The 13,962-nt window shown below is 39.9% G+C and overlaps 1 protein-coding gene across 1 annotated transcript in view; it reads right to left on the minus strand.

The window, feature by feature from the left end:
* The window catches only part of ITPR2 (inositol 1,4,5-trisphosphate receptor type 2), a 589,478-nt gene that overhangs the window by 268,841 nt on the left and 306,675 nt on the right, over positions 1 to 13,962 (minus strand). Inside the window, exons 35-36 of the mRNA XM_027541575.1 lie at positions 7,134 to 7,324; positions 971 to 1,113 (exon numbers count right to left, since the gene is read on the minus strand). Of these exons, the coding sequence (XP_027397376.1) occupies positions 971 to 1,113; positions 7,134 to 7,324 (334 nt within the window). The remainder of the gene's footprint in view (positions 1 to 970; positions 1,114 to 7,133; positions 7,325 to 13,962) is intronic.

Genomic DNA, 13,962 nt, shown 5'->3' on the forward strand with positions numbered 1-13,962 from the left:
CAGAGGATGAGATGGCTGGACGGCATCACTGACTCGATGGACCTAAGTCTGAGTGAACTCCGAGAGTTGGCGATGGACAGGGAGGCCTGGCGTGCTGCGATTCATGGGGTCGCAGAGAGTCGGACACGACTGAGCAACTGATCTGATCTGAAGACTTTGAATTCAAATTACTGTGTTTAAAGTCATTTGACATATTTATTCTCTTTGTTGTTATACTACTAACTGTATGCATTTTATTTTCATTTTATTTTAAAGTTATGTAAAATCAAGTCTGTAATGAAAGTATATTGAAAGATCTCAGCTCTTATACAAAATATATTCAGATAAGTTTAACTTTCATCCTAATCACATCTACCTTCCATCCTCATATGAAGTAATTATCACAGTGGCCTTTATTGTTTAGGCTTCCATCATTGTTTTTTAATGATAGCAGATAAATATATGAATATGTGTTATATATCCTCATTTCTTTCATTAAATAAATAGTAACATACAAAAAAAAATAAGTAAATAAAATGAGGCCCAATCTCTCAGAGCATTTGTACAGATAACATGGGTAAGCGTACACAGGACAACAGCCCACATAGTAAGACCTCAATAAACGCTAGTTCCCTTTCCCTCCTCTTTCTCTTAAGGAAAATCAGTGACCTTAAACTGAAATCTTTTAAAAGTTCACACCACAGAGCTATAGAAAGGACTCAGAACCAAGATATTCTTTTATGTGATATTTTTGTGCCCAATGATACACTTCATTTTCAGTAAATGTTAATAAGTATGATAACCTGAAAATCACCAAAAACCAAATTTCCATTGAATCACACTAATGATTTCGGAAGTACACTTGCAGGGATTTTAGACGCTTCGCATGCTCTGTGGACTGTCGTGAGGCACCAGCAGCGTCAGAAAGCAGGCACGTCAGAGGCAGGCTCAGCGCGGCAGCACCTGCAGCATCTCGGCTGTACCCACTTACTTCGACATGAAAGCGCCACATCTTATTCTCGCATCGCTTCCCTCGGGAAACAGCAGTTCTGGGCTGTACAACACATCAACCAACACTGAGAATTCAGCCTGCATCATCGGGCTGAATTGTTGCTCCAAGGAGGCCACTACATCCTAAGGAATAAAGCACAAGAGAAGACATGTGAAGACCTGACTCAGATTTCATCCTTTAAAAATACGACAAGCTTATGAATACTAACTAGAAATGAGATGTGGGACTTTCAGAGAAGAGGTACCCTACTTGCCAAAGCACTGGATGCGTGTGCTTTAAGCAGAGCCTGGCTTTCTGTCTGAACACTTCCTGGATCTCCTTTTTCATTTATATGATAAAGGAGGAGTGGGTAGCTATAGCTTTCTAAGAATATACAGGAAAGATACAAAGTCAGTAAAGCCACTCCTACAAGTACTGCAGTGTCTGGGACTGTAATACAGATAGTGCAAAAGTGAAAGTGAAAGTCTCTGTCATGTCCAACTCTTTTCGACCCCATGGACTAAACAGTCCATTGAATTTTCCAGGCCAGAATACTGGAATAGGTAGCCATTCCCTTCTCCAGCGGATCTTCCAGACCCAGGAATTGAACCTGGGTCTCCTGCATTGCAGGCGGATTCTTTACCAACTGAGCAACCAGGGAAGCCCACAGACAGTACAGGTATTCATCAAATTGGAGTTAGAGTATGCTCAGGGAACAGCTAAAAAAGACTTCATATGTGTCACTGGTCACCTGAAACTGACCATTTTTTTCCAGTGGGGGAAATTCCCTGATATATTACCTGAAGCAGTATTAGTACTACACAAGGGTTCGATGACATTTAGTAGTATTTCAAATTATACTTTTTGACAGACACTATTGATCATCTACCAGTAGCCTTTCCTTATCCTTTTCCTTGCTAACAGAATCTCCATGTTTTTTCTCAGTCAGGCAATAACACTGTCAGGGAGAGGAGCCCCTGCCCGCCTCCCCTAGGGTCAAGGTTGATTGGTTTAAGCCAGTCCTGGTCATTCCATTTCCCCTGCCAACAACTGGTTAGGAGTGATTCTGTGACACAATCTTGACCAATAAGACATCAAGTGAAGTCTGCTGAGTGTGAGGGTGTGTATGGAGTTAGGGAGTGGGCAGGGCAGATTCTTTAGAAACTATCTATGGCTTCTAAGATAGCCTCAGAGTGTGAAAATTCAAAATACAAGGCAGACCTCAAAGGACCTTTGAAAACCAGCCTTAAGCTGAAAGTCAACAGACTAATGGTGGTTGAGAACCTGACCAACGAAGCTACTGAATTAAACACCTCAGGAAGAGCCCTAGTTTCAGACTTCTTGTGTGTGAAAAAATATATTTTTTATTATTTAAGCCACTTTTTGCTGTTAATTATAGCTGAAAGCAGTCAACTGACATGTTTCTTAAATTAAGTATAAGCAATGATAATTTATTGAACATTATTTAATGATGAAAGCCTCCCCTTTTTGTTTTAAAATTAACTAAGAAAACAAACAAAAAAAAAGCAAACACTCACATAAAGCAATACTTTATTTGCCCATAACTGTAGCTTTATTCTGTTAAGCAGAAAACTAACTGCCAATTGCTTATTGTTACTCTCAGCATATACTTTTAAGTTATTTTCTTCCTGGTAGTCTCTTGATTTCTTATGACTAGATTTCAGGAGTTAACTTTTGTTTAACTCTTTCCTTCCCTTTTAGCAAAAGTGATCATTTCTCCTTGAATTACTAAATAAGTTTTCTGAGAAATTCCTCATAATAGTTGAGAGAGACTACCAGGGAGGGAAAAAAAAATCACATAAACGGAAACTAGATATTATACAAAGGCAGGAAGAGAATATGGTTATCAAATGTGACCACAGTTACCGTAGTTAAGAAAACATCATTAAAACATACCTCTCTTTCAGATTACCTCTCGACTTCATTTCATTCTCTAAACAAACTGTGTCCAGGCATCTATGATGTGAGTCTTTATCTCCTATTTCGATCATGGGTCAACTACGTAATCTCTTTAATTCATTGTTTTCCCAATGTGAACACCCAGGATAATGATACTAGCAATTACACAGGCTTGCTGTGAGGATTAAAAGTAAATACATACAGTAGCCTCTACAATGTTTTGTAATAACCCTATAATGGAAATAATCTGAAAAATGATCACTGATATACACCTGAAGTTAATACAACACTGCAAATTAACTATGTGAAATAGTTGCTTAGTCATGTCCAGTTAGCACTTTGGGACCCCACGGACTGTAGCCCAACAGACCCCTCTGTCCATGGAACTCTCCAGGCAAGAATACCAGGGTGGGTTGCCATTCCCTTCTCCAGGGGATCTTCTGGACCCAGGGATGGAAACCAGTTCTCCTGCATTGCAGGCAGATTCTTTACTGTCTGAGCCACCAGAGAAGCTCTCACTACCCCCCAAATTAACTATGCTTCATTTTAAAAATGGCTTAAAAAACTAAAAAAGAAAAAACAGCCTGTAACATGTACTGGCCATTCCTTAATGTTAGTAATCATTGAATACCAGTTAGCTGCAATCACCACCATGTTGCTAAATTCAGTGGTTACTTTTCTGTCCTCATCTTACCTAAGCATTTTACACACTGTTCCTGATTCGTCAAACACCTTCTACTCTTGGTTCTGTAACATCACATTTTTCCTTGTTTTCCATCTGTGTCCTGACTACTCCTTTACCAAATTCCTGGTCCTTTCTCTTCTACATCTACAGTTTCTTGTGAGGAACCTCATGAAATTGCATGGTTTTGACATCATATATGTGCTGAAAATTCCCACTTTTATATTTCCTGCATTGATATCTTTCCAATCCACCCCAGACCCATACATCCATCAGTCTGTTTGACACATCCATATAGATACTTACATAGGCATCTCACACTTAAGATTCTCCATACAGAATCTCTTGATTCCAACTCTCCCATCCTTCCTTACCTTAGCAAATGATCTAATCATATTATACCAAGGCATCCTTGATTTCTCTTTCCAACATCCCACAACTCTCCCATCCATCCACCAAGCCCCAATGGCTCTAGGACCAACTGTATCCAAAATTTATTATCTTGATTGCTATCACTACCCCTTTAAGCCAAGCCACCATTACCTTTTACCTGAATTAATGCAATGACTAATGAACTAAACTCATTGCTTCTGTCTGGACCCGATAGTCAATTCACCACTCAAAATCCACAGTGTTTTTTTTAAAGGTAAACCAAGTCATGCCTATTTTCTGCTAAAAATCCCCAATGATCTTCCATCACATTTAGAATAAAGCCAAACACTTTATCATGCATGGCAGTCTCTACGTGATTTGGCTACTTATTTCATAATACTGTCTTCCTTTGCTCCCATCTGCTCCAATGGGATTCTCTTGGTTTCTCAAATCCCTAACCTCATTCCTGCCAAAGCATCACTGCATTTACTCTTCCTTTCCCATAAAGCTCCAGACTCTTCCTCCTCATTTGGGTGTCAATGTCTCCTCAATGGAGAAGCACTCCCTCACTACAGGATCACTCTCCCAGTGACTCTCCATCATACTGTTATCATGATTTATTCACAGCAGTTTTAATTATCTAACATTATATCATTTACTTAATGGGTTACAATGCATTTTCCATGAGGACACAGACCTCATGGTTCTATCTCCAGTACTTAACACAGTGGCTGGTACAGTGTTCATCAAATATATATTTATCCAGTGAATGGAACTGACTATGCTGAAATAAGTTGAAAGCATGCCCTCTCTATGCTGGTTGACATGACAATCTCTCCTCTGAAATGTCTGCTCCCCTGTCTCTCATAAACCTGCTTGCCTCCTTTCTGACTGTGCCTTTTTCCCCTCATTTTATTTAGCCATTCTGCAACTTCTGGCAGCCTAAAAAAATGTTCTTTGTTTTTCCTATCACTATACTCTTTCTTTTCGGAGAAGGCAATGGCACCCCTCTCCAGTACTCTTGCCTGGAAAATCCCATGGACAGAGGAGCCTGGTAGGCTGCAGTCCATGGGATCGCTAGAGTCGGACACGACTGAGCGACTTCACTTTCACTTTTCACTTTCATGCACTGGAGAAGGAAATGGCAACCCACTCTAGTATTCTTGCCTGGAGAATCCCAGGGACAGAGGAGCCTAGTGGGCTGCCATCTATGGGGTTGCACAGAGTTGGACACAACTGAAGCGACTTAGCAGCAGCAGCAGCAGCATACTCTTTCTTTTAGCAACACCAACCAACTCTTACCTCCAAATATAGACCTACTTTCCAGTACATTCAGTAGCCAATAAATCTAATTCACTGTGTGTTCAATGAGCACAGCCAACATCCTATTACTGTATTCTCTCCTTCCTTCTGACAGTCCAGGGTCTATAATGTTACCTAGTCTCCAATCATCATGCCTCTTCAATGTCCCTCATGCTCCCTCTCTATCTCCATCTAAGAAGCAACAGGTCTGTTGACCTTGCCTTCATTTTTTTTATAATTTTATTTATTTAGTTAGTTATTTTTGGCTTTGCTGGGTCTTCATTGCTGTGCACGGGCTTTCTCTAGGTTGTGTCAAATGGGGGCGACTACATTCATCTATTAAAATTCTGAATCTTCACCAAGTAATCTACTCATTACCTCTTATAATATTTATTCCAGTTCATGTTGTGACCATTCTCCATGCCAAAAACTTTCCTCAAGCCATACTCCAGTTTGTGCCATGACATCTTTCACTGGTTATGTGAGTGGGAAGGTATCTCCTATGGGCCGAATTATGTCCCTCTCAAAATTCATATGATAAAGCCCTAATCCTGGTGCTTTGATGCTTCCCAGATGGTGTTAGTGGTAAAAAAAAAAAAAAAAAAAATCTACCTGACAATGCAGGAGATGCAAGAGATGTGGGTTCAATCCCTGCGCCAGGAAGATCCCCTGGAGAAGGGAATGGCAACCCACTCCAGTATTCTTGCCTGGGAAATTCCATGGGCAGAGGAGCCTGGCAGGGCTGCAGCCCACAGGGCCGCAAAGACGGACACGACTGAGTGGCTGAGCACACAGCACATACACAGCGATGCTTCAGAATGTGACTATATTTGGAGTCAGGGCCTTTAAAGAGGTAATTCAAGTAAAATGAATTCATATTGAGGGGCTCTACTTCGAAATGACCGGTGGCCTTACAAGAAGCAATTAGGACAGAGAAGTGTGTGCACAGAGGGAAGACCACGTGAGGGTACGGTGGCACGCATGCCACCTGCAAGCCAAGGAGAGAGACCTCCCAAGAAAACAAAGCTGCCAGCGCCTTGATCTTGAATTTCTAGCTCCAGAGCTGTGAGAAAGAAATTTCTGTCGGTTAAACCACCCAGGCTGTGGTATTTCATGATGGCAGTCTGGGTAGATTAATACAATGCCTCTCTTTACTCAGTGTCCCAGAATGTCCAGCCAAACACAGGAGTGGGATACTATGCAAATAATTTGGGAGTAAAGGTGCTCACACCATTCTCATCAAAGAAGTATAAAAGGATATTGAGACATGAACTGAAGCAAGGTTGTGAAATACTTATTACATGGGTCTTTACAGTAAATTATTCCACCAAATGTATTACAGTTATTATTTTGATATTAAGACCCATTACCTCACTGTTTGCTGCTGCTAAGTCGCTTCAGTCGTGTCCGACTCTGTGCGACCCCAGAGACGGCAGCCCACCAGGTTCCCCTGTCCCTGGGATTCTCCAAGCAAGAACACTGGAGTGGGTTGCCATTTCCTTCTCCAATGCATGAAAGTGAAAAGTGAAAGGGAAGTCGCTCAGTCGTGTCCGACTCTATCGACCCCATGGACTATAGCCTACCAGGCTCCTCCGTCCATGGGATTTTCCAGGCAAGAGTACTGGAGTGGGGTGCCATTGCCTTCTCCAACCTCACTGTCAGAACACATTAAATAATACCTACTCAAAAAGAAAAAAAGAAAAAGACTCCCAACAACTTCTATCTGGAAGCAATGTTTTAAAAAGGATAATGTTGGTTGGACATTGGAAAGCAAAGCCTTGTACCCAACTAGAATTTAATAGTTTTAACCATAGTTTATTTATGTGGCCACATATATTAAAATTATAATTTAGAAAATATTCATGTCATTTCATGCTCTTATTGTACCTGTAACTTTTCAATAATATTTCTGTAATCCCAAGAAGGCCCTCCAAGAGCTTCCTTAAAGCGTGGTCCAGAGCGAGCTGATAGTCTCCAGCCCATGGCCGCTCTCTGCACCATATTTGAATGACTCTTCAAGAAAAGAGTATTCACTTGGCTGTCCAAATCCACTGGAATGGCAATTCCACGATTCTTTGCTGAAAAAGAAAGATTTAAACACTTTCCTCTTAATTTGACTAAAGTTACTCGACTGGTATCAAAACAATTAAGATAGAACAAATACAAAAGAAAAAAATGAGACAAATTCTGATATGTAATGTAAAGCATGCTGATTATAGTTAGCCATACTAGAGCATATATTTGAAAGTTCCTAAGACAGTAGATCTTAAATGTTCCCATTTTAAGAAAAAAAATTATGACTGTGAGATTGTTAACTACATTTATTGTAGTAATCATTTCACAATATATACATATATCACTGACAATATTATATGCCAATTATATCTCAATGAAATGGGGGAAAAAAGAAAACTATCAAACCTTCAAGTTCTGCCATTAAATTATTTTACACAACTACAAAAGTGTTTAACTTGAAAGTGTCTCAGTTCTTAAGACCAATGACTAAAATAGACTCATTAAATATTCAAGAACTTATTTGATTTCTTGATGATTAATGTTTAAAATATACTTTATACATCATCAATATGGGAAAACACTGTATAACAATCATATATATTTGTACCTTCCTAGATGCAGAAGACAATTAAAAAGCAGGCAGAAAATACATGACAAAATCCTGACAGTCCATTTTATAAATATAATTCTTCTGTATATGTGTATGCACACCCATGTAAAATGCACAAAACTGCATACGGTAAAACATCTTAGACAAGAAATTTAAAAATTGAAAAGTATGAGAAAATATGCATTGGAAAATAGTACACAGTACATGTTCTTCTTTCCAAGATCCACTGAAATTTGTATTTTAATAGACATAGTTTTCCCTGGTGGCTCAGATGGTAAAGAATCTCCCTGCAATGGAGGAGACCCAGGTTCAATCCCTGGGTTGGGAAGATCCTCTGGAGAAGGGAATGGCTACCCACTCCAGTATTCTTGCATGGAGAATTCCATGGACAGAGGAGTCTGGTGGGCTACAGTCCATGGGGTCGCAAAGAGTCAGACACGGCTGAGGAACTAACACTTTCACTTTCATTTCATATCAAAATACTGAAAAACAAGACTGCTTGCCAATAAAAATACAGAAATGTTGAGATATTTTTGCAAGCAGAATGAAGATGAGATTCATCCATCAGAGAAAGAAGAGAAGAAATTGCTCTGCAAGAGATTAGAGTTAGAACAGGCCTTCCTAGGTTCTCAGACAAACAATACATAGAGTGGAGATGGGAGGTGGCATAGTCAGCTGGCAGCTCCAGAAAGAACATCTGAATAGCTGGGAAGTTTAGGCCCTCCTCTCTCTGACAAGTATAAACAGAGTGACAAGCAGCAGAGGCTTTTACCCAGAGGATAAAGTTAGAGAAATGCAGAAATGTTCTCTCAAGAAACAAGAATACCTGCCTGGAGAAGATGCCAAATGAAGGCGTTAGGGATTGACAGAGAAGCTGAATAGGGCTGGAAGTAACTCCAAAGATCCTGATCAAATAAGAAGAAGAATGCAGGGGAGAGGGGGGGTTACCCCAGTAAAAAGAGAAAATATATTAAAGATTTCAACCCATGAGGAAAAACCTGATTTTAACACTTGTTAGTACTTCCAACTTGTTTTCTCTCTCTCTCTCACACACACACATACACACGTACACTCCAAGAAAGCCTGTGTATCATTTTGGTGGGGGGGGGCTTCCCTGGTGGCTCAGATGGTCAAGAATCTGCTTATAAAATGCAGGATACCCAGGTTCATTTCCTGAGTGAGGAAGATACCCTGGAGAAGGGAATGGCTACCCACTCCTGTATTCTTCCCTCACCCAGAATTCAGCGTAAGCCTTGTCATTTACATGAGAAAGCCAGTAGAGAAACAGACTCTCAAAACTGCAGTGGAAGCCCGTGCAGGTCATTTATGGATCTCTGTAACTATGACATACCACCACGAGTCACAGGGAAAAGCAAGAACACTGAGGACAGCCCTGGGACTTCCCTGACGCTCCACTGGTTAAGGGTCTGCCTTGCAGCATGGGGGACACCAGTTTGATCCCTGGTCCAGGAAGATTCCACGTGACTCGGAGCAACTAAGCCCATGTGCCACAGCTACTGAGCCTGCTCGCCTAGAGCTGTGCACTAGAGGAAACTGGTGAGAAGCAACAAAAACCCACAACAGCCAACACGTAAATAAATATTTTTTAAAAGAGAAAAACAAATATGACATATTAATGTGTACATGTGGAATCTAGAAAACTGGTAACTGATCCTGTTTGTAAAACAGAAATAGAGGCACAGATGTAGAGAACAAACGTACGGACACCAAATGGGAAAGGGAGTGAGATGAATCGGGAGACTGGGATTGATACATATTCACTTCTAGGAATAAAACAGACTATCTAATGAGAACCTACTGTACAGCTCAGGGAACTCTACTCAGGGCTCTCTGGTTACCTAAATGGAAAGGAAATTCAAAAAAGAGAGGGTATTTATATACGTACAGCTGATTCACTCTGCTGTACAGTAGAAACTTACACCACACTGTAACGCAAGAATACTCCAATAAAAACTAATTAAAACAAAGAATAACTAGCCCCAGTGAAAATAGAAATGATTCAGGGAATCACACACAAAAAAAACATTCAAATAATTATAGTTATTGTCCTCAGAAAATGTGAGCACACACCACATTCAAAAAAATAGAAAATAAAAATAAAGCAATCTTGGAAATTAAAATGATTGTATAGATTGTACAAAAGAAATTTCAAAATTGGCTGTAAAAGAAAGGAATAAGGACCCCCTGGTGGCTCAGGTGGTAAAGAATCCACCTGCAGTGCAGGAGACCCAGGTTTGATCCTTGGGTTGGAAAGATTCCCTAGAGAATGGAATGGCTATCCACTCCAATATTCTTGCCTGGAGAATTCCATGGACACAGTAGCCTGGCATGCTACAGTCCATGGCATTGCAAAAAGTCAGACACGACGGAGCAACTAAATAACACTTTGATAACTGGGAAAGTGAAGGAATTTTCCACAATACAAAGCATAAAAGAGTCAAAGGGACAATATACAGAAGATGAAAAGATAGAAATACTTTGTAAAAAAAACAATACATCTAGAATTACTGTGGTGCTAATGGAGTATCTGTTATCTAGAAAATTCATTCATGTGAAAAGACTTGAAGACTCATAATATAGATGAAGTATTATAATAGACCATATTTTAAATAAACTGTGTGAGTGTTAGTCGCTCAGTCGTGTCCGACTGTTTTGCGACCCCCTGGACTGTGGCCCACCAGGCTCCTTGGTCCATGGGATTCTCCAGACAAGAATACTGGAGTGGGTTGCCATTTCCTTCTCCATTAAATAAAATAACTATGCATAAAAATGAGTCCAAGGGAAACTAAAACAGAGAAAAAATGAAGTAGGGAGGGTCACCCAGGAAGTCAAATATCTAATAAGTGTAAGCTCCAGAAAGAAACATCCAAGACAATGGAAGAGAAAAAATGATTAAGAAAATACAGAAGACAATTAATTACTTTGAGTTGAAAAAAATGCAAGTCTTAACTGAAACGGTCTACTGTGTGTGTTAAATAGGATTAAATAAGCATATTGTTCATATCCTAATCAACATGTATAATGCTATTATCGGTTGAATTGTGTCTGCCAGAAAATATGTGTTGAAGTGCTAATCCCAAGTACTTGGAAAGGTGATCATACTGGGAAATAGGGTCTTTGCAGATGGAATCAAGTTAAGTTGATGCCCGATAAGGGTGGGCTTGTGTCCTCATAAGAAGGGGAGAAGGAAAACAGAGCTAGACACCATGTGAAGATGGAGGGAGACTAGATTTATGCATTTCCAAGCCAGGAACACCAAGGGCTACCAGCTGGACCACAGGCTACAAGAAGGGCATGAACAGATCCTTCCCTAAAGTCTTCAGAGAGAGTATGGCACTGCTGACACCTTGATTTCTGCCTTTTACCCAGCACTGGGAGACAATACATTTCTGTTGTTTTAAGGCTCCTCGGTGTGGTCATTTATTTGGCTCCCCTATGAAATCACTGTAAATGCCAATAGCAGAAAGAAAACTGCAAGAATTTTCAGAGAGAAAAGAGGGTTTCTACAGAAATTCAGACTGGCATCAGACTTTTCATCATCAATACTGGATGCTAGAAGTCAGTAGAATAATATTTTTATAGACAGACTGCTGAGCAAACCAATTAGTAGCTGCCACTGGGAAAAGGGAAGTGGGGAAAGGCAGGGGTAGAGCAGAGGATTATATGTACCTGCAGTTAAGAGGTACAAACGACTGTGTAGAAAATAAATAAGCTACAAGGCTATACTGTAAACACAAGGAATATAAGCCCATATTGTATGATGATATAAATGGAGTCTAGTCTACAAGAATACTGAATCATTATTTGTACACCTGAAACCAAAACAATATTGTAAATCAAATATACTTCAATTTTAAAAGTGATAAAGAGGCAAAAAAAGACCAATGGATAAAACCAGATTTTTTTAGGTGTTTATAAACCATCTAAACTAAAAATCAACAGTGATGCCTAAATAAAAACATTTCAGAACAAGCAAGGCTCATAAATTTTTCTATTCAGAAAAAAACTGATTTTTAAACATTATCAACCTATAAGAGATTTCATTGTATTTCAGAATAGAATACAATCATCACAAGTCATAACAATGCAAACCAGTCATCTATAAAGCAATCATTGGAACACAAAGTGGGAAAGAAAAGGTGAAAATTGAAGATGTGTTAATTTCCTGATTTTTCACAGTGTGAAGATAAAGACATTATTTAGACCTGTTATTCAAGGGACAGGGATAAAAAGATATTCTTTAAAGTTATAATGATAGTCACTAGAAGATTTCTTTAATTAATGGAAATAGGAGGGAAGGAATAAAAAGAAATGAGAGTGAGTGAGAATGAGAGGATCTGGCTTGCTTCATATAATGGAAGGAAAGTAACGGCAGTGGCAGTGCTATTCCTGTTGGTGAAAATTTTGTGATGCTCAGAGATACTTAAAAACTTCTTTGAAAATATATAATTTTAGCTGCCAACACAAAAAGTTCCCAATTTAGACAGGAGCTCGAGCTAAAGTTTTAAGGAAACAATAACAGCTCTAAGCCAACCCTAAATGATCAATTGTACCACTGTCCAAATTTCCCAAGTGAATATTTTCCTAATATTCCTTATAAATTTCCCTTTTCCACAGCATACAATGTCTCTGCTTCTGTCCATCACATACAGCAAAGCAAATGCACTCTAGTCCCATCTGAAGGACCAACAGCCTCAAAATTGCTGCACATATTTTTTAAATACTTAATTTTTACTTGACTGACTCACCCATAATGACTGCTTCACACATATGCTGGGTTTGCTCTAAACATTCAAAAGTCAAACAGAAGGCACTATTCCTTATATGTTATTTTCTAAGCAACAGAAAATAAGAAAAATTATAGAACTTAAAGTGTTAGTTGCTCAGTCGTGTCTTGACTCTTTGCAAGCCCATGGACTGTAGCCTGCCAGGCTCCTCTGTCCATGGTTAATACATGCTTTTGAACTGCTGTGCTGGAAAAGACTCTTGAGAGCCCCTCGGGCAGCAAGGAGATCAAACCAGTCAATCCTAAAGAAAATCCACCCTGAATATTCATTGGAAGGACTGATGCTGAAGCTTTAACACTTTTGCCACCTGATGTGAAGAGTCACCTCACTGGAAAAAGACTCTGATGCTGGGAAAAATTGAGGGCAGGAGGATAAAGAGGCGACAGAGGATGAGATGGTTGGATGGCCTCAATGACTCAATGGGCACTAGTTTGCACAAACTCCGGGAGATAGTGAAGGACAGGGAAGCCTGGCGTGCTGCAGTTGGGGACACAAAGAGTCAGACGCAACTTAGCAGCTGAACAAAAACAACATAAAACTTAAAATTGCTCAAAACATATTGCAACCCAGTTTTCACAATTGTTTAAACAAAGGGGATAGATTTACCTCCCCTTTAGTAACCAGATATGTTAGATACAACTGACCGTCAAGTGAGTGTGTGCTGCTATGAATACAACTTACACGAAGATGTACCTAAGAAGTATTTTTCTAATGACACCAGTGAAGATGTAATCCAACGGTATATGAGTGTATGCTACATTGGTTCAGTCGTGTCTGACTCTTTGCAACCCTATGGACTGTAGCCCGCCAGGCTCCTCTGTTCATGGGATTCTCCAGGTAAGAATCCTGGAGTGGGTTGCTGTGCCCTCGTTCAGGATATCTTCCCAATCCAGGGATCGAACCCGCATCTCTTCCGTCTCCTGCACTGGCAGGCAGGTTCTTTACCACCAGTGCCACCCCAGCATATGAAGCCCCCGTATCAGTGTGATCAAGAAAATCTCATCCCTACCCCTCCTCATACATCCCATGAGCTGCTACCACTATTCCACTATGGCCAGCAGCAAGGAGACACCACTGTCCCAAACTTTGTTGAAAGGGTGTTTCTGTCCCCCAAACTGAACCACTCTAGCTGGTTTTTTTTTAGTCTTCTGTCTTGGCACAAATTGCACAATATACATTAACTGGCTAAAATAAACCCTACTTTCTCATGCCCAGAGGTAAACTCTAGTCAAATGCTAAATCACAATTTCTAAGCAATAAAAGAAAATCAATTAAGCAACTG

This window comes from Bos indicus x Bos taurus, chromosome 5, assembly GCF_003369695.1.
Source record: "Bos indicus x Bos taurus breed Angus x Brahman F1 hybrid chromosome 5, Bos_hybrid_MaternalHap_v2.0, whole genome shotgun sequence".
Lineage (NCBI taxonomy): Eukaryota > Metazoa > Chordata > Mammalia > Artiodactyla > Bovidae > Bos > Bos indicus x Bos taurus.